Source organism: Cinclus cinclus, chromosome Z (genome assembly GCF_963662255.1).
Source record: "Cinclus cinclus chromosome Z, bCinCin1.1, whole genome shotgun sequence".
NCBI classification, from domain to species: Eukaryota; Metazoa; Chordata; class Aves; order Passeriformes; family Cinclidae; genus Cinclus; species Cinclus cinclus.
In genome coordinates this window covers 29,646,033-29,666,390 of record NC_085084.1, presented here as the reverse complement: position 1 = coordinate 29,666,390, position 20,358 = coordinate 29,646,033, and the positions used below count along the sequence as shown (strand labels likewise).

The 20,358-nt window shown below is 48.1% G+C and overlaps 1 protein-coding gene across 1 annotated transcript in view; it reads right to left on the bottom strand.

The window, feature by feature from the left end:
* The window catches only part of PRDM6 (PR/SET domain 6), a 73,563-nt gene extending 61,165 nt beyond the window's left edge, over window positions 1-12,398 (bottom strand). Inside the window, exons 1-2 of the mRNA XM_062513674.1 lie at window positions 11,873-12,398; window positions 2,338-2,645 (exon numbers count right to left, since the gene is read on the bottom strand). Coding sequence (XP_062369658.1) covers window positions 2,338-2,645; window positions 11,873-12,398 — 834 coding nt within the window. The remainder of the gene's footprint in view (window positions 1-2,337; window positions 2,646-11,872) is intronic.
* Window positions 12,399-20,358: the final 7,960 nt, after the last annotated feature.

The window sequence follows — 20,358 nt, the reverse complement described above, 5'->3', positions numbered from 1 at the left end:
GTAGACAGATTTCCATTTGCAGCTGTCTGGGAAACACTGGTGGAAGAGAATTGACTAAAGCCACAACTTTATAACAGGACTATGATGATACATTCCTTTATTATTTACAGTGATTTATTCCACACTCCTATGTCATGTAGGCTAAATGAGAAATAGATTACAGATATATACTGTCATTTACGTATTTTCGTGGATCTGGGTTTTAAAATCACACACACTTTCTGCTAACTTTCTTTTCATAAATTTTTCTTTATTAAGCATTGGTTTTCTGATAGATAAGGTATGCCAAATTGAAAGACAAAGCAAATGAGAAACAGCAAAATTTCAGATAGAGCTTAAAGTATGCATTTCTTTGATAACAGTTTTTGTCATTGACAGAAATAATTCAAGATCAGGAGCTGCCCAGCAATACATATTATTCAATCAAACTGAATTAATATTTTTAACATAATTCAATTAAAATGCATGCATTCATTTTGCTAGCCAACAGGAAATCTGTGTTGTGTGTTAAGAGCATAAGGGTAATCCTGCACAAAAACTCGGCTGGCAACCATTTATGACCTGAATCTGATCCACACAATAGTACTGTTTTTTATTTTTTCCTTAGTATATTTTTGGTTTTTGCTTTTAGTTTTTTAGAAAAGCCCTAGTTTCTTTCATTGCTTCAAAATAGTTTTTAAGTAATCTGAAATATTATTTGAAATTCTTGCTTATTTAAAAAGATATTGTCAAGATTTGCAAATTTACTTGCATAAAATTAATTAATAGATTTTTTAAAATTAAATTGATAATGTAAATATTTAAGAAAAATTATCTGTCTCCATTTATTTTATCTAAATTTCATTATTTTATGTAATATGTGGATCTGGCAATCTCATTTTATTGTTATATATTCTGTTAATTAGACTAGTCTAAATCACAATATCCTTCTTAACAATTAGACCCTCCAACATCATTATAAAGTGTTCCATAAAAAATATTTGATCGATAATATATCCCAAAATACTGTAATTATAATCATTGGGCTTTGGTAGGAACAGATTTAAATCCAAATTATCAATATCTGCTGCACAAAAGAAATTCCACCTCCACTGGAGGCAACCACAAAATTCCCAATTCATCCAGTTCTGATGATCACATTCAGGTGTATTCTGAGACTGATCTTATTAATGTGAAAATTTCCTTCTTGCCACAATGGCATTTTTGGGTAACTACCTTGAGACAAAAACCCTGACATGTTGTCTAATATTTGTTTACACGTAGGAAAACACAGGAGCTCCTGCTCTTCCACACCCCTAAATATCTTTCAAAGATCCATTCACTTACACTCTGCACAAGCTGAGGACAGTAAAAACACTCTGCATCTTCGTGGGTTCCTTATATTCTGAAGATTTGGATTTGATTTAGATGAGCAAATATTACAGATCTAGGGGCATGTTTCTACTGATTGTTGCAGCTTGCTTTGAGGCAAGCAGAGATTGCAGCTCCAGAAGACTAAGCAGAACTAAAAAATTACACTTCTTGGTACAAATCAAAGAAGAAATTAATGGCAAATTACTAGGAAGAGAACAAGCTCTTTCTCACACACATGATTATAGGTACTCCCTAAGAGTTATCACTGTTACTATGTCCAAGACGGTGACAGATATGTAAAAAAACAAAGAAACAAACAAAAAAAGTACAACAACAATAACAACAAAAACCACCTTGAGATACCTAAAAGTGACTTTTACACAAAAGTGTTGGAAACCTCATTAAGGGAATGCACAGTAGATAAGGACCAGAGCTGAACTAGACTGAACAAGCACTAACCCCTTGACTCTGCAAAGGGTTGTGCTAGAGAGTGGGGTCCTGGGCTAGTTTCAGCAGCTCTCTTGGACTGTCTGGGGGCCACAGCAACGGTGCAGCACTCCATCTCAACTCATATGTGCTGCTCAAACATGATACATCTGGGGATGTGACCTGAGAGCACCATCAGCTCTTGTAACTCAGGTCAAAATATAGAAAGCACCAGGTGTTGTAAAAGTTTCAGACTTCTCTAATCAAGTCTCTCTACTACATATTACAGCACCTTCAACAGCCAGCTCTTCTTCTGCAGACCAATTGGAGCTCTGTGCAATTGTCTGTGCTGTCCACTGGTTTTCTGGCTACCTTCATCACAGCAAGTCTTTTGCTTGCACTGGCTAAATTTCCAAACCTGCTTACTCGGTTTGTTTGAATTGTGGGTTTGTTTGCTTATTTTCATGGCTAGTTCTGGTGCTAGTACTGCATACAGTCACACTCCATGTTTACTTCAAAGAGGTTAAATTTGACAAGGAAGGAAAGATGATAACTTACTTCCCAGAGATGCTGAGTGTTCCTGATGGCACCGGCTTGAACCTTCTCTGGCAAGAGCAAGATTCCCTGGAAGGGCCCAATCCAGGTGCCCTGCTGGATCCGTTGTGCCGCACAAATGCCATAGGCCAGGCCAGGCACAGTGCTGGTGCACAGGCACACTTCCCGGGGCAGGTCCCGGAGCCACTCCGGGATCTCGGGCGGCGGGGCTGCTGCGGCCGCGCTGCTGGTACCCACCAGCCGGCGCAGGGAGTGCAGGGGCCCGTGCATGGGGCACTCCCCGTTGCGGTTATCAGCGCACATGTCACATCCTGAGGGACAAAGAGGGAAAAACACCGTCAGCACGGTGCTGCTGGCCGCCCACCACCGCCACCGCCGTGGCCACATCGCGCAGATCCCGGCGCTGTCGTTCCACGGCAGCACAGCCTGCGCTCATACGCACCGCGCCCTTTCGTGCGCTGCTCAGGCTGGTTTCCCAGACCTCGCCAGAACCCTAAATAAGAAATTCCAAAGGCTGAGCAGAAATCCTGCAGACAATTTGCAAGCCTGGTGTAGTCACAAACCTGCCAAGATCCATTTACATTAACAATGTTTTTAAAGATGAATTTTTTGACTAATATAAATAGCCCAGTTAAGCCATCCCAGTGTGTTTCAGTGAGACATTTTAAAACACAGTCGTAGTGCCTTACAAGTCCTCTCAACTGCCTTACCACAGCTCAGCCCAAGGGCTTAATTGGAACAAGATTTAATTTAGGCCTTATTTTAAATGAACGTTCACCCTGCTTTTTACATTAACATGTGTGTGTGTGCCTGTCTATTTGGAAAATAAAATAAATATACCAGAACTTTGTGAATGATGAAGTGGAGCCTGCATGCACATTTACTTTCCTAAAGACAAATCTAATCTTAAAACAGAAATTATGCAGCAAATTTTACTGGTTCCTAGCACACATTTGAAATTCTATATATAGAATGAAAATGCATGCTCTTTGCCTGTTACATGTAACTGAAGCTAGGCAAAAGATGATAACAGTGTATCTGAGTATGTGAGCAATTCCTGTGAAAAAGATCAGTTTGTAAAACTGTTAATTTCCCTAACTGTTGTTAATAATTAATGACATGTCTCTATTTCGGGAGGGTCCTACCATGACTTCTCTTTTCTGAGCAAAGAAAATTTTGGTTAAATGTGTCCACTGCGCACTCTTCCATGCACCACAAATGTACATCTTCCAGGAAAATGTTTCATGTTCAAGAAATTAATTTCTCTGGAGATATGCTGAGTTAACGTAACAATGAATCTCTTGAAATAAGTTGCCATCCTCTTCACATTTCATGTTTGTAGCACAATAAAGGTTTTCATATAAATTTGTTCTAGAAATACGAAGAAAAAACCAATAATTATGGTGCAGTACTCTTGTAGCAAGTCTTACATCTTTCTCCTAATAATTTTATATATCATTATCTATAAAAACAGAGCAGAGCATTCACTACAGAAGCAGGAGTTTCTTGGTCTATGCCACATATTTAGACTTGCTAGTCTGCCTGCAACCACAGTTTCAATTCTCAGGGCCCCTGACTCAGATGTTCTTCCTTCCAAAGTGGATGTTCTGTGTATTAAGTAGGCCTCTTTCCTACAGATCCTCCAAAGGAAAACCATCTCCTCATTTCAGCAGAAGCTGCTAAAGCACAATAAAAGATGCATCTTCAAATTATGGCTTCTATGAGTATTCTCCAGTTTTAGGCATGCTACATAAACACTCTTCCTGTAATCCTCTATTAAATTTTACCATTAAAAAAGTGGTGCGTTCAGCAACAAGATATTATCACTAAGTTACACATGGAAGATAATTTCACTCAAGACCATTACACCTTTGAGTCTTGCAGAAAACATGTCTCCAGCCAGTGCTCATCTGTTCAAGTTCCCCACCCACAGCATGTGTTACAGATCTGAGCAGACAGCAAGGAGACAAGCCCTGAGCTGTGCATGAGTCTGGTGCCCCTGCAGAAGGGCTGCATGTGCTACTGGTCCCATGCAATCCATCCCTCACAGGTCAGGGCAGGAGGCAGAAGAAGGAAGGCAGAAGGCAGGATGAAGTAGGCAGGATGAAGGAGCACTGGCCAGCATGGCAGGACAAAGCCACATAGTGGGGACGGCACTTAAGCCAGCAAAATCTTGATTTTGGCTGGAGGGTGCAATTTCACCTTGACTTAACGATATAATCCCTGCCACAAAACAACTTCTGTTGGGCTAAACCACAGCTGCAGAGGGGTTTTGCTCTCTCAGCCACATCAATTAGAGGTGGATGCAGGATGGAATTTTCAGGACCCCGGGGAAGATATTTCTGGCGAGTCCTAAAAGAATGCAGCAGATATTCCTGCAACCATTCTGAGGCATGATGAATAAAAGGCATCAAGTATATGCTGGGAGGCAGGGGAGGGACGGTTGGGTTTGTTGTTTTTTTTATTTTTTTTTGTTATTATTATTTCCACAGCTAGTTTGGAAAGTGAGGTATCACCACTGCATCCTTCTTTCCCTTTCCTCTTCTAAACTGGTCATCAAGAAACCCTGTGGTTTTGGCACATCCAGAGATGTTAGGGGCAGTGCTGCGGTTTGGCACTTGAGATCACATAGGAAATGATCCCAAATAGGAAAAGGGAAGAAAAAAACCCAAATAACAAAAAAACAAGCCCACAATCTGAAACAATTGGCATGTGATATGCTCTAAACAGATTATGGCTGTGCTCTATCATCTACACTTGGACTTGTTGGCTTCACAGATCTTTTCCAACACAAATTGTTCTATGATTCTATGAAATTTGGCATCTACCCACACAAGTTAGAAAGAAAATATCTTACAGGAAAACTGAGAGCTTAAAGAAATTATGTCTAACCATGATGTCAATTAGCACCCAGGGTTAGGCCCTTGAATTATAGTTGTTTGTACTCCTTTAATATTTTCTAAATGTGTAACCCTCTTCACAACTAGCTGATTACAATTACTTTCTTAGAGGAACTGTATCTCTGGAGAAATTTTCATTAAACATGTTCAAGTATCTTCATGACTCCAGTCACACAATTTCAGTGCCAAGTTCCTGCATCCAGCCACTAGATATACGTAATTTTTCATGCACAAAAATTTCAGTACCTGCCTAGAACAATAATTTCTTAACTTCATCCTGACAATTTGTGTGCATGAATGTGTGTTAAACATATTATTTTTACATTTCCAAGAAAAAGAAACTAAGAAATTGTCAAGGAGTATAAACAAACCCTATGTCACTGTCATTTACCCTTACAGAAAGTCACACTTGGTGATATTTATTTTCCACTGTCCAAAAAACAGTGGTAATGTCTTAATGCTTGGCAGTCACAGTATCTGATCCCCTGCTGTGGTCCTTTCCCTTTGTCCTGCCAAAGCTGAAAATTTGGAAAATGGAACATTTTTTGAAGCTGTTTTGGTTAATGGCTTGTTGATGAGAAGAGAAGAATCTGACTTTAATACTAAGCAGTACTAAAATTCTTCTTAGTTTCATGCTTTATATATTTAACTTTAGTTGTTGTGTAATTGTACAAATAAAATCTAAAAAATTCTCGTAAATGTTATAAGGAATGGAAGCCATCCTAGATATATTTTACTATGCGTGGAGTAAAAAGCTACTGTGCATCTTTTTCTCTTCTGTGACTAACTTTCATGTAATACATGTGGAAGTACCCATTTAAAGACCATAACTGTAGGCAGTACATTCCTTTGCCTCAGAGGACAAGGGAAGAATTTCCATAATATAAGATTGGGGAAAAAAAAATCAAAACTCCAAGACTTACACACTATCCTGCCTCACAGCAGGAACAACAGCATCATATTTTTGTATACTGCAGAGTACAATGTGACACACTGCACCAACATGCTTAATAAGACATGGAAAAAAGGGGGGTTGGGAGGGAGAGTGCTGTGGTCCACTGACATCACCAGTCTCCAGACTGGATGATGGCCAATATGACCCACGATGGTGTGGGGAGTTCACATGAAAGGGGTGCTTCTGCGAGTGTGAACTTCCCAGGGGATGGCCACACAGAGTGACAAGTAGAGGTGTACTGTGCCCTTCCTCCAGTTTCCTCAGAGAGCAGCTGAGTGTGAGCACAGGGCTTCACTGAGAACAGTCGAAATGGGTAATTCCACTGTCTGTAATAACATCAGTCAGACCCCAAATTAAGTCAAGAAGAAACAAGAAATGTGAGAAAATTGGAGGTCTTGCTGAAAATGAAAAAAAAAAAGGAGGACTGCGCCAGAGCAGAGTATGTCCTGATAAAATCTAGAAATGTGGAAGGTAGAGTCAGTGGGAATACTCCATTGCAGGCCCAGATACAGCCAAACACTTTGGAAGCAGATCAGTTTCTTACTTTATACCTTCATATTCTCTAGATAAGGAGGATTAAGGAAAGGAAGATGCAAGAAAAAGAAAATTAAAGGATTTCCTAGTGGAGTTGTTTGGCACAGTTCTTATGGAAGGACTGCAATATGTTACCGTTTATGTGCTTCCAGAAAAATGAATGCAGTGTAATGCCAGTACTATAACTCCGTGTAAGTACACTTTAAAGTACTAAACCTAAGCAAAAGGACATATCTGTTCTCCCAAAATGTAATTTTAAACACACACCAACAGAAATAGCATTACTGCTGCACACTTTAAAGCAAATCTGAAAGGAAAAGCATTTTGTCAGTGAAAGCTGGGGTTTAACATGGTGTTTTTACCAGCAAACCAGCTGTAACAATAAATGAAAGAAATACATTTTTTCCTCAGCAATAATATGCTTCAAAGGTGCAGTTAGACTGGATACCTGCAGTTTACTGGTATTAAAGAAGGGTGGCCTCTGACCCTCTGCTTCATAATTCACCACAAGCATGCAGGTATCCAGTGTAAGTGGCCATCATTTCACATGGTATTACTCACTTACAAGTATAAATCACTACGACTGGCCCTGCATCCCTGTCTGGGCCCAGGTACCCAGCTAAGCAGGAGGGAGGGCTGGAAGAGACAGTACCCTTTCGTTTCCTGAGCTTACCAGGGAAGCACAACTTCCCCCACGTTTCAGTTCCCTCATCGATGAGCTGGTATCTACCACCTTTCACAAAATTATTGGCAGATTCTTTCAGTCTGCTTCACTGGAGGCAGACTTTCGGAGGGACGAAGCACAGATGTACTTTCCCGTCGGGCAAAAATGCCTCTATTTATTGACTTATTTATTCTAAATACTCTTTGCAGCGAACGGGACCGAGCTCAGCCCTCTGACCCAGGGCCGTCACCGGGTCCCGGGCGCCCTCCCCCTCTCTCGCAGGGCTTTGCAGTCAGTCCCTCGCTGTTCCTTCCCCCCTCGTCCATGGAGGCGAGCGGAGCCCGCCGGCCGCACGGGCGCTGCTCCCGCACCCGCTGGAGCTGCGGCGGGGTCCGCTACTCCCGGCCGGGGGTCAGGCACACCCCGGTCCCCTGGTCAGGATGCTGTTCGAGAGCCCGCCTGGGCGCCCCGGAGTGGGTCAGGGGGGCCGCTCTGCCTGCAGAGAGGCTTTCGGGTTGCTTTAAGAGGCGAGCGGGGGGCGGGTTGAGGAAGGTGGGTTTGATTTTCCCTGCCTTCTCCTGTTAGGTATGAATGAATTAAATTTCCGTGTCAGGTATGAGAAGGGTAGGAGAATATTGTGTGTAGATAAACCTTGCCACCCTCTGCCCCTGAGAGACCCCCATATACAATGTAGAGATGATGAATAGGCGCTAGGAGAGGAGATCGAAGTTCAGTCCGCACCGGCTCCACTCTCTCCTACAAAACTATAGGGCAATTAATTGTGGCTTGTCCCCTCATCCTTCATCTCCTGGTGGCACATATCGATGGAGATTACTGCTGATGGACCATTTTATCACCCTAAATAAACAGTCACCACCTTCTCTAACCTCAATCTAATGTATGGCTATCTGCTATGTTTAAGGGTGCTGGGTAACTAATGATGTAAAATAGCTAAATCATACAGGTTACCAGCAGTCCAGAGGGAGAAGAAAAAAGTCCGAATATTTTCCACACCGATCCACTTCACAACATGTTATATATACACTGTCTCCCTATAAATTGAATGGGAAAAGGCGTGCAAAGTGCTTGGTCGCATGGCACTTCAGTTTTACACAGCGTATTTATTACAGTGGCAGGTTGGTGCCTTCTGCTGACGGTGGGGGAGTCTCAGAGGTCTCAGTGCGGAAGCGTCTCCCCAGAAGCTAGGGGCAAACGTCCAAGGGAACAAGCTGGTCCCGCAGCCCCCAGACTCACCCTAGGAGATCTCCTCCTGGCCGCCCGAGCGCCCCTCCCCCAGCGCCCAGAAATACCCTCGTCCTTCCAGATTCACGGCTGGGAAGCAAACGGTCCCCAGCCGCCTGCCACATTATCGGGGCTTTAACATAATCCCCTTTACTTCCCTGGGAGAAAAGATTGCTGGGCTTTAATTAGGGGTTTGCCTCTAGACTGGCTTTTTTGTTGTTGTTGTTGTTGGGGGTTTTTTTTGTTGTTTCTTTTTTTAATTATTTTCCTAGCTAACCCCCTTTCAATTTAAAACAATTATATACAGACGCTTAACCCACAGCTCCTAGGCGACCCTCGCCCCGCTCCCTCGCCCTAGACCGTGCCATATTCATTGATATTTGACGATCAAGGCATTTGTCTACTGGAAACCGCCGCCCATCCATCTTCCCGCGGCGGCCGCCCGGCGCCGGGCCGGGCTCTGGGGAGCGGGGCCGGGCTCTGGGGAGCGGGACCGGGCTCTGGGGAGCGGGGCCGGGCTCTGGGGAGCGGGGCCGGGCTCTGGGGAGCGGGACCGGGTTCTGGGGCGGCCGGGGCAGCCTCGGCGGGCGCTCGGAGCGTCCCGGCGGGCCCGGCCACCGCCCCTGCCAGCCGCGGCCCCGCAGAGCGGCCGGGACATCGACGGAGTTCGCCTCTCCCGAGGTGGTGGGACCTGCCGGGGAGCGGGGACACGCGGGGTGCCCCGGAGAGGACGGGGATGCTCTGAATGGAGAGAGGGGTAGTATTCGGGAAAGTAGGGGAGAAGGGGCACTCGCTCGGTTGGTGAAGGAGGTACGGCTAAGTTTAGAGCCCGAGAAGCACATGGAGGCCTGCTGGGCCCGGCAGAGGAGCAGGTCGACACCCCCGTTCCGGGGAGGGGATTAATCCCGGTGTGCGAGTGTCTATGCCGGGCTGGGGAGAACCCACCCGTCTGGGGATCTCTGTGGGGCTGTCCGGAGATGGAAGTGCAGCAAGCAAGTACAACTCAAACTAAAGTAGACGGCTCCTCATCTCACCCACAGTCCCCATCTCCGTTCCCTCAGACGAGCAGTGAGTCTGGGAGTGATGAGAAACGCGAGTGAGGGTGAGAGTCAAGGCGCTGGGAATCCCGCCTGCCCACGGGCCGCTGGCGTATCCCCGGCTGCGCTCGGGGAGCCGTGCAAGGACAGCCAGGCCCGTGCCCTGCAGCTTGTTCCCTTGATCGTGCTTGGAGTGCGTGGCACGGCAAAGGCTGTAGTTGCGGCACTCCTTCTTCACTGACAGTTTACTTCTTCCCCTTTTTTTTTTTTTTTTTTTTTTTTTTCCTAGCACGACTTGCCCAAAGCAACTGCGCTCGGTCCCAGAAGACTGAAACGCTCGTGTTGGAAGTTTCGCTCAGAGGGAACTAATAACCGCTGGAGCTAAAGCAGCCCTGTAAACAAGTAAATTATAAAAATGTTTAGATCTAACTGAAGAGGAAAGAAAAAAAGGGCGAGATGGCGCTGGCTGCCCCCTGCCCGTCCTTCCGACGGGGACGGCTTCCCAGTCAGAGCCGGACGCGATGCACAAGCGTCCTTTCCCCAGTCGACCGGTTTGCTTTCCCGAATCCACCTTTAATATCGCGCTCGGGAAATTATTCAGGCTTCGCCTCCGACTCTGCGGGGTGCTGTTATTCCACTCTCTCCTTAAAAATGTTTCCCCCCTAAACCGGTTTTTAGTATTCCTTCCTCCTTTTAAAACCTTTACTCTTTAGATTTACAGAGCGGCTCCGAGAGACAAAACATGTATTTTCTGAACAGTTCGGTTGTCAATTAGAAGTGCATTTCGGATTCAGTTTTCTGCATGTAATTTATAAGATCACGTTTTCTTCACCCAAGAACACAAAATACACCAACAGGTTTCACTACAGGGTAAAACTAAGCACGAGGAACTCGCTCAAAATAAAATCGACATCCAATATAGAAAGATTTGCAATGTTAAGAAGGCGGGAAAATCTTCCCCAAACTCCGACTCAACTTTCCTCCCGCACATATGCACAGCCCTGAAGATGAAACGTCTATACAGTTTAATTAATACGAAACAGCATGCATGTCATGGAAATTTTCAAAACAAGCTCCTCATCTGAAATCAAATTAAATGAATCCGCGTTTTGCTTGGGCATATGTTTAAGGATTTCTAGTTTGGGGTACCGTTTGTCTGTTCAAAACCCTTCCTTAAACAGACTTTTGGGGAGTGGTGATTGAGAAGGACAACAAAAATAAGGAGCTTAAAGAAACCTTAGGATAAAAGAGTGTTTGAAAGGAATAAAAAATGCATGTGTTTTAAGAGGAAACTATCTGTGTGCTCTGAATGTTAGTTATAAAACTAATGAACTAATAGGAGTTCATATAGTTCTTTTCATCCCGTGGATTTTCTCTGTTGCATCGTAATGATAGATATAGTGGGCTGAAAAAAGACAGCCAGAGCCAGTTTCTAAAATTACCAACCTCTCATCCATACAGATGTTTAATAATGGGGGCGCCCCCTTCCCCCTGAAAAAAAAACCCTCCCTACTTTATAATTGGCAACAGCAGTCTAGAACTCTTTATAACCGCCAAGTCCTAAATTAATTCTGACACTCAAACAGACTTTTTCACATAGAAAATCGGCTTTTCTCTTTAAATGACCATGTCATGCTTTTCCGTAGGGGTAAAAACTAAAACCAGCGAGACTTTGACGAGATCCGAAAGGAAACTACACTCCTAGATAAGAGGAAAACTTTGCCCTAGACCATCTGATGGAAACTGCAATTTTCCTCCTGCCCAGCTCGGAGGAGTAAAATTGATTTCTGTTTCGGCAAAGCCTGAGCTTTCCGGCCGGGAATGGAGGGGGGCATACAAGGCGAGAAAGGACCAGCTTTGTAGCTAGTTGCCCTGAGCCTTTGCTGAATCCAATTTCATAAGCAGCCCTCCGAAAGACATCTACCGCAGCCACAACCTTTCCGGGGAAGCGTGCCTTCCAGGGAAGGACTTGGGTTCAGACAAGAAAAACTGCTACTGAAGGGTTGCCGCCCGTCCCCTGAAACAACTGGTAACCACGCAAAAACTAAAGAAAGGGAAGGGCGAGACGGAGGATGCTCCTGGTGGAGTGAGAACAGAGCAGGCACCAGCTGCGGTCCCCCAGCCTGGAGCGTCCCCGGGTTGGCCCCGTGCGCGGAGAAGCGGAGGGTAAGGAGTGCAGGAGTGCGAGAAGGGGCACGATACGTACGGTTGTTGGGGTCGCTGGTGTGCTGGTTCAGGGGGATGATCTCCATGCGCTGCTGCCCGTACAGGTAGTAGTCCAGCTCCTCGGCTGTGCAGCGGTACCGAGCGGCACCACGGTCACCGCATTTGCCGCCGCCGTTGCCGGCCCCGCACAAATCCTTGCCCTGCAGGGGAGCGGGCGCTCCCCCGGCCGGGAGCTCCGAGCTCTGCAGCTGCCCGAAGACCGGGAGCTGGGTCACAGGCAGGGAGGTCAGACCAGCCAGAGAAGCCGCCGCCGCAGCGACGCAGGACGAGGTGGAGGAGGAAGACGGAGTGGACGACGAAGAGGAGGAGGAGGCGGAGGACAGGGAGGTCGGGCGCTGGCGGAGGTTGTCAGCCGGGGGCTCGGCTCTCTCGGGCGGCTGGAGTTGGGCGAGGGGCCCGCTGCTTTTGAGCTGGCTGCTCTGCGGGAAAAGCTGCTGCCAGTGCTGCAGATAGGCGGGATCCACCTTCAGGAACGCGGATCCGCCGGGGTCCCCGGGCTTCAGCATCGCTCTGCCTATGGAGTGGGGAGAAAGGGGACACAAGACGTGAGATCCCCGCCCCGCCCCGGCAGGGCCACCCCGACCCCGCGGTCGGACACACGCTCGGACACACCGGGCCACGCGTGGGCTCCGCGCCGCAGCTGCGCGGGATCGGCGGCGGGACCGTGAGCCCGCCGCTTCCCCTGCCCGTGGCCAGGCTCGCCAGAAGAAATCCTCGTCCCGAAAAGCCCCAAGACGAGAAACGTGGTGGCCGGGGCGACAAGACTGTCCCCCGGTGCCCGCCCCGGAGCACGGGCAGGACGCGGGCGGTGGCGGACAGCCCCTCACGCAGGAGATCCTCCCTCCGCGGGGCGCGCAGCTCACCCCGTCCCCGGAGCACGCACTGTCTTCCCTTTTCACTCCCTTCCCTCTCTGCGCGGAAGCGAACCACTCTCCGCTGACAACAGGGAGGAGGAGGAGGCGGAGGAAAGTTCAGTCGCACGCACACACGCGCGGGGCTCTTCTGTCCGGGCTCTGCTGTTTTCCACTCGGGCGCTCACAGGCGGAGGGCGCGGGCCGGCAGTGCCCTGCCCCCGGGAGAAGGTGCCCCGCTGTGTCGGACAAGTCGGAGGGGCCCCGGCCCGGGTCTGCCTTACCTGAGCGGGGTGAGCGCTGCTGTGCGGGGGGCGTGCGGAGGTGTCGGCTGCCCCGGGAGTCTTCGAGCCGGACAACGGCCGGGAGCAAAGACTTCTCTGGTCTTTGTCCACGCTGGAGCCGGGTGATCCTCCTCCAGGTGCCGGGCACCAGCGGGCCGGCTAGCTGCGAGCCGCCGGGCTCCCTCTGCTGTGGCTGCGCATCGCAGTCGCGTCCGGGCGCTCGGCTCGGCTCTGGCAGGCTCTGAGAGAGACACGTGGGTTTTACGACAGCGCAAAATACAAGTGTGTGTGGTGTGTATGAGAAGGAGGGAGGGATCGGGAAGTTACTAGCGAGTCTGGATGCAGAGCTCTTTTTTTGGCAACTTCCCCCACTTTGTTCCGTGCTGAACTTTTAAAGGTGCCCCTTTCTTCCCTTCCTTCCTCCTTCCCTCCCTCCCAGCCCTCAGCCTTCTACGTCTCTCTCTCTCTCTCTCTCCAGTTTCCCTCCCTCTCTCTCTCTCTTTCTTTCTTTCTTTCTCTTGTCCCCCCCAGGTCTGAAGTTCAATCGCCCCGAAAAGAGCTGGGCTCTTGCCTTTTATCTTGACGGAAAGGGAGGGGTGGCCCGGAGCTCTCCCGGTCGAGATCCGAGCCGAGCTGCGGGAGCTCCCGACCCCGCCGGCCCAAGCGTCTCGCACCCGGCCAGCCTCCCGATAGCTGTGCTCTTGTCTCGCTTGCTTTTCGCCCCTCGGGGTAGCTAGGGTGGATTTTAGACCCCTACCCTGCCCTGATATTGTCTCAGATAGTTCGTTTAACACGTGTGCTGGATGACGTGACTCCCTTTCCTCTCGGCTACCTGAGACCAGTCCCAGCACAGCTGAGGGAACCCACCTCCCAGAGTTGCTCCTTCCTCAGATCTTGCATTCTCGAGCACCACTAGCACGCCTCACTCCTTCTCTTGGTACTCGGTTACAGCGCAGTTCAAGAAGTATGCCAGAGGCAGATGCAACCTGTAGCGAGAAACTTCCCATCTCTGGCGACGTTTCGTCTCCACTCTGCTTAGAAATTCGCGTTTCCCGCCCCGCTGCTCACTTGTTGAGCTCACGTATGAGTGAGTATTTAACAGGTTTGGGGCTTTTTTTTCCAGTTTCTTTCCTACACCATATGAAAAACCAGACGAGAACTATAATCTCTTAGGTATATAGCGCGTACATAGTATATCTTGCATTTAAGGACAAAATGTACAAATTATGAATCTTACCAAAACATCTCTGGCGTCAGAAGAGCCTTAGTAGACAGGTGTTACGCTGACACTGAATGCACAATTGCTTACAAACATAACATGTGAGCGTGTAAAATGTTTTCACCATTCTCCCCATCCGGTTTCGAGATTGTTTCTTTCCCACCCTTCATTCTCGCAGAGTCTGGGAAAGCTGCTGCTGTTTAGACTTTGTCTGTGTCTAAAGCAGGACATTTTAACACAAATTTGAACAGGACTGGGGCAAATAATGTTTTGACTGGAGTCATTTTGACAAGGTCATCCGTCATCTGGTGTATAGATTGATAACACCTAAATTAAAGGCAAACACGAGTAGGAACACCCCCACCACCCATTTTTAGGGGTTATAAAGTAAGATATAAACACCTTCATTAAGTCTTTGATCAATTCCATTATGCAATATGTAATATTTTTCATTCCTTTCGCCCTATTAATCCTCTTTCAGAAGTTCTACAGCGCTACAGCTCAGCTGGGGGACAGAAGTACGGGCTGGAAGTCTGTTCGCACTGTAGCTGGCATGATGAGCCCACTGACAGTGGGCGCACTTGGTTTTGTTTTCACTGCATTAATACAACGTCTCGTCCCTACCCAGCTCCTTCCTGGTCACAATTTCATTCCGCCCCACCCGAGTCTTTCAAATTTTTTTTTAATTTTTAAAATTTTTATTAACAAGCACATCTGTGCAAAGGTTGTTTTCCTTATTGGACTTCTTTCGAAAATACTGATTTGCTTTTTGTGGTAGCAATCTCAAAAATTCGTTTTGCACTAGAAAAAAATGTGATGAAGTAGAGGAAAGATCCTAACTAATGGACTTAAGTACATCGTCAATACCTTCATCTGCTCCGAGTTGTTAACAGAAGTATTCCATGAGGGTTCAGATTCAGGAGTACTTCAATCTGTTGCTTTTGGCATTTTTTAAACAGACAGAAAAGCAGGGCTTTGAGAGATCAAGGTGGCAGAATAAAATTTATAGACTCCCTTGACACTCCGGGACCCTGCCGAACCGGAGGAGAGGAAGAAGGAAGGCTCGCGGTCTTTGCCGGTCCTCAGGCTGTGCGGACGGCAGGGAGGGAGCCGGTCCCCTCCGCAGCCGGGCCCGCTCCCCCGGCTCTGCCCGCTGGTCCGGTCGGTCGCTCGGGCGGGGCGGCGGGGGCCGGAGGGCACACTGCGCTGGTCGTTTGTCTTTTGCCCTTAGAGACGAGAAGCCCCGCTGCGCCGGGTTCACTGTCCCCAGGGTGGGAATGGAGGAGAGCACCAGGGGGAAGGAAAGTCGGTGAGCTGCGGGCCAGCGCCGGTGCCGAGCGGCGGGCGGGGAGAGCGGCGCTCCCTGCGCCGGGCCGGAGGGAAGGGCAGCGGCGTGCCTCGCCAGGGCAGAGCACGGCTCCCCGACCAGCCTCCCCAAAACATCGCCGCTCCCGGCCCCTTCCCTCCCTTGGGAAGAGCAGAGCAGGCACATCCGATAGCAGGGCTCCCAGCCCTGAACCTGCACCTCCCCGAGGTGGTTTTAGCTAACCCTGACCTCTGGTCTCGCTTCTCCAAGCAGAGCGGTTTTGTGCGCGTCCCTTCTCTCCCGAGTTGGTCTATTTGTTATTGTTTCTTGGGTTTGCATTTCCTGTGAGGTTAATTTTTAAAAAGATTTTTTTAAAAATTTCTTTGCTCCTGGATGTACAGATGAGAGGGGAAAAAAGAAAGGAGGCTTAAACTACTGCCATCTCCTTCCTCTTCTCAGGCTTTTTCATTATTTAGAGGACGAGTGCTGAAACAAATCACATTGACCGTTTAGAAGGCGATCAAACCTTTATAAAAATCCATCGCCTACGAATCGATTGGTGAATATTTGCTAGGAATTTGTTCAAAAGAAATAAATAAGGAGGGTAAGTGTATTAAATGCAAAGGGGGAACACGGTGGTGTTTTTCTTCATTGATTAATGACCTCTAAAATAAAACAAGCGGGAAGAGGAGCCAAGATCGATAAATTAACTACCCAAATTCATCATTTTCCCTGCGATTCTTTTCCTTTTAGGGTGTTTGGTTGAGTTTTGTGGGGTTTTCTGACTTCTTCTTTTTTATTATTCTATTTTTTTTTTGTTGTTGGTTGGTTGGGTTTTGTATTGTAAACAACACTTGCGAAGGATGCATTTCTCTTTGGAAATTCGAAGCTTTTATTTTAGGCTTGGGTAAGAAAAGGGAGCTAAACCCCTCTTAGCAAGGGATTGAAACGGGGACACCCTATCTGATTTCGTTTGACACACAATTAAAAAGTTTGCCTTTCATATTAATTAATTCTTCTGATCTGGGAAAGACAAATGGTCGGTTACCTCTGACAGGAGTCCGATAAAGGATTCAGCAGCTTTCCTTCTTGCCCTAGGCGTCTCCTCATTCCAGTTTTAAGGTCACGAGCGCCCGAGTTAATAATTCATTAATATAGACATTTATTCAGATGGGATTCACGGGGAATCGCGCTCTCCTGCATCTCACCACTTCGGATTCCAGTTCCCCTCGAAGAGAAGAGGGGGAGGAAAAGGGATAGAGGAAGGCTCTGCACAATGGCATTACACGGACCTATCTCTACACCCGTGTTTAAAACATGGTGATCCCAACGCGAGCCCAGCCGGGGCAGCCGACCCCCCTCCGGTGGGAGCCGCTCCCCAGGCCCAAGCGGCGGCCGAGGGCAGGGCGGCCTGGCGGCACCTCCCGAGCCCTCGCCGAGCCGGAGCCGGGCACTGCCCTCCCCCTTCTGCTTCCCCGGAATCAGCCAACAGCCGAAGCCGGCAGGAGTCGGTGAAATTGCCGGAAAAAGCCGCTGGCAGCAAGCCCCGGGGCTGGGCACGGCGTGGGGGCAGAGGGGGCTGCGCCGAGCCGGGGGTGGATGCGGGGGTCTCTGCGAAGGGGTCAGCGGGGTCTCAGCCGGGGGTGGATGCCGGGTTCGCTGCCGGGGGTTGTGCCCTGAGGGTCCGCGGGCGGTGCAGAGGCCGGGAGGAGCCCCCGGGGGCTCGCCTGGGCCCGGCGGGGCGGGGCGGGGCAGGGCAGGGCAGGGTGGGGCGGGCGGAGATCGCTGCCACCGCTGGGGGCCCCCGCGGGCCCGGGGGAGTCCATCGGAACGGGTCGGGACGGGCGGCGGCGCCGCCGTGTGACACTGGATGTGTGACACGGGATGTGTGACATGGGATGTGTGACATGGGATGTGTGACATGGGCTGTGTGACACGGGATGTGTGACACGGGATGTGTGACATGGGATGTGTGACATGGGCTGTGTGACACGGGATGTGTGACACGGGATGTGTGACATGGGATGTGTGACATGGGCTGTGTGACACGGGATGTGTGACACGGGATGTGTGACATGGGCTGTGTGACACGGGATGTGTGACACGGGATGTGTGACATGGGATGTGTGACATGGGCTGTGTGACACGGGATGTGTGACACGGGATGTGTGACATGGGCTGTGTGACATGGGCTGTGTGACACGGGATGTGTGACACGGGATGTGTGACATGGGCTGTGTGACATGGGCTGTGTGACACGGGATGTGTGACATGGGCTGTGTGACATGGGCTGTGTGACACGAGATGTGTGACACGGGATGTGTGACATGGGCTGTGTGACACGGGATGTGTGACACGGGATGTGTGACACGGGATGTGTGACATGGGCTGTGTGACATGGGCTGTGTGACACGGGATGTGTGACACGGGATGTGTGACATGGGCTGTGTGACATGGGCTGTGTGACACGGGATGTGTGACACGGGATGTGTGACATGGGCCATGTGACACGGGATGTGTGACATGGGATGTGTGACACGGGATATGTGACACAGGCTGTGTGACATGGCCTGTGTGACACGGGATGTGTGACACGGGATGTGTGACACCAGATATATGACATGGGCTTTGTGACACGGGATGTGTGGCACGGGTTATGTGACATGGGATATGTGACATGAGATGTGTGACATGGGCTGTGTGACATGGGCTGTGTGACATGGGCTTTCTGACATGGGCCGTGTGACACGGGATGTGTGACACGGGATGTGTGACATGGGATGTGTGACATGGGATGTGTGATACGGGCTTTGTCACACGGGATGTGTGACACGGGATATGTGACATGGGATATGTGACACGGGTCGTGAGACACGGGCTGTGTGACATGGGATGTGTGACACAGGCCGTGAGACATGGGATGTGTGACACCAGATATGTCCCATGGGATGTGTGACATGGGATGTGTGATAAGGGCTTTGTCACACGGGATGTGTGACAGAGGCCGTGTGACAACAGATATGTGACATGGGCTGTGTAAGATGGGATGTGTGACATGGGATGCGTGACATGGGGTGTGTGTGATACAGGCTTTGTGACACGGGATGTGTGACACAGGCCATGTGACATGGGATGTGTGATATGGGATGTGTGACATGGGATGTGAGACATGGGATGTGAGACATGGGCTGTGTGACATGGGATGTGTGACACGGGCTGTGTGACACCACCCTGCTGCCCTCCCCGTGGCAAGTGGAGCTGCCATCCCTGGGGGCTGAAGGGGGTCCTCAACAAAGGGAACTACTTCCCTTCCTTGGGAGCAGACAGCAAGAGGCTGTCCAAGGGTGTGTGCTGCAGGGAAGAAAGGAAAACACCTGGCCACGTGGAACTGGACAGCAATTGTTAAATGATTTGGCAGTGGCCACGAGGCAGATGCCAGCCAGATCCATAATGACTTTCTGCCACTACTGACCTGATATGGATGTGAACTAGTGACCCTTGTGGCAAAATGTGCTGTTGTCTATTACCAATTCTCCCAGTCACCAAATCCTCCTCACAGACAGATTCAAATATTTATGCCCGTCAACAAAAACAAACTCTCCTCCAAGGAAGGCACACTGCAGATAGGATGAGAAAAGGAATTCTCAGTTGTAAAGACCAACTAAAAATAAATCAATGGCATGAAGAAAGTTGCCATGACAAATTTGGGTTAATTTCATTTCACACAGAACCCATCTGAAAGTACTCTTAATTATTAGAGAATTATAGTTGTGGTGGGGGTTTTTTGTTTGTTTTGTTTTGTTTTGTTGGGTTTTGCTTTTTGTTGTTTTTGTGGGGTTTTGTTGCTGTTGTTGTTTGTTTTGTTGTTTTTTTTCCTTTTTAAACCCAAAGACAGTGTTTGGTCTACATTGCAGTACTTCAAGATGTCTTTCCAGATAGAATTCTTGAACTTAATATCCATTCTCTGGGTAATAACAAGATTAATAGGTAGAATACTTTAATCACCTGTGACACTTTTAAGGTCAGCTTCTGTGGTTTTTTTGATGTTTGCAGTCTGAATGCACACTCTTACATGTACTTCATTTAACAATTTAAAAAAAGAAGCGTAAGGGAGCAGTCTGAAAGGCAGACCTCCTTTAAAATCCCTGATGCCAAGCCTTCCAAAACCAAGTGACTCAACATTTTGAATGCAACTCTGGGTGGCTACCTCAAGCAGAAAAACAGTCTAGAGAGTTTTCCTTTGCTTTATCTAAAAATAGCTCTCAGAAATACAGAATATATTAAATATGATTGTTTGCATATGAAGTAAGAATGATAAGGTCTGGACAAAACTGCCATAATATTTGCAGAAATAAATGGAGATTGTAGGGTTTCTTTTTGGTGCAGGATTGTAATCGTGACTCAATGTTTTGGACAGAAAAAACTCACATTCTCTGTTTTCCATTTAAGTACTTTTTTAAAACTTTAATTTTTCTAACAGATTTTTCCAGGCCTGAAATCTAGTAGTTTGTTTTCTTCAGGGATTTATTAGGAGGGAGAGGGGTTGGGTTTTTGTTTGGTTTGGTTTTTCTTGTTTTATTTTTCATGTTTCTTTCCTTTATAAATCACCTTTATGAATCTATTGATGGGCAAAAGAAAAGACTGACAATCCCAGGGAACAAGAGTTCAAAGCAGGGATTGTATCTTTCTTTGCTTTGTGTATCATATGGCAAAGGGCTGCAAGTACAATTCTGAAATATCTGCCCTGCCAATGTTCACTGTTTCTTACTGGTCTATGTCTGGTAGACGATCTTTTGCTTAAAATAA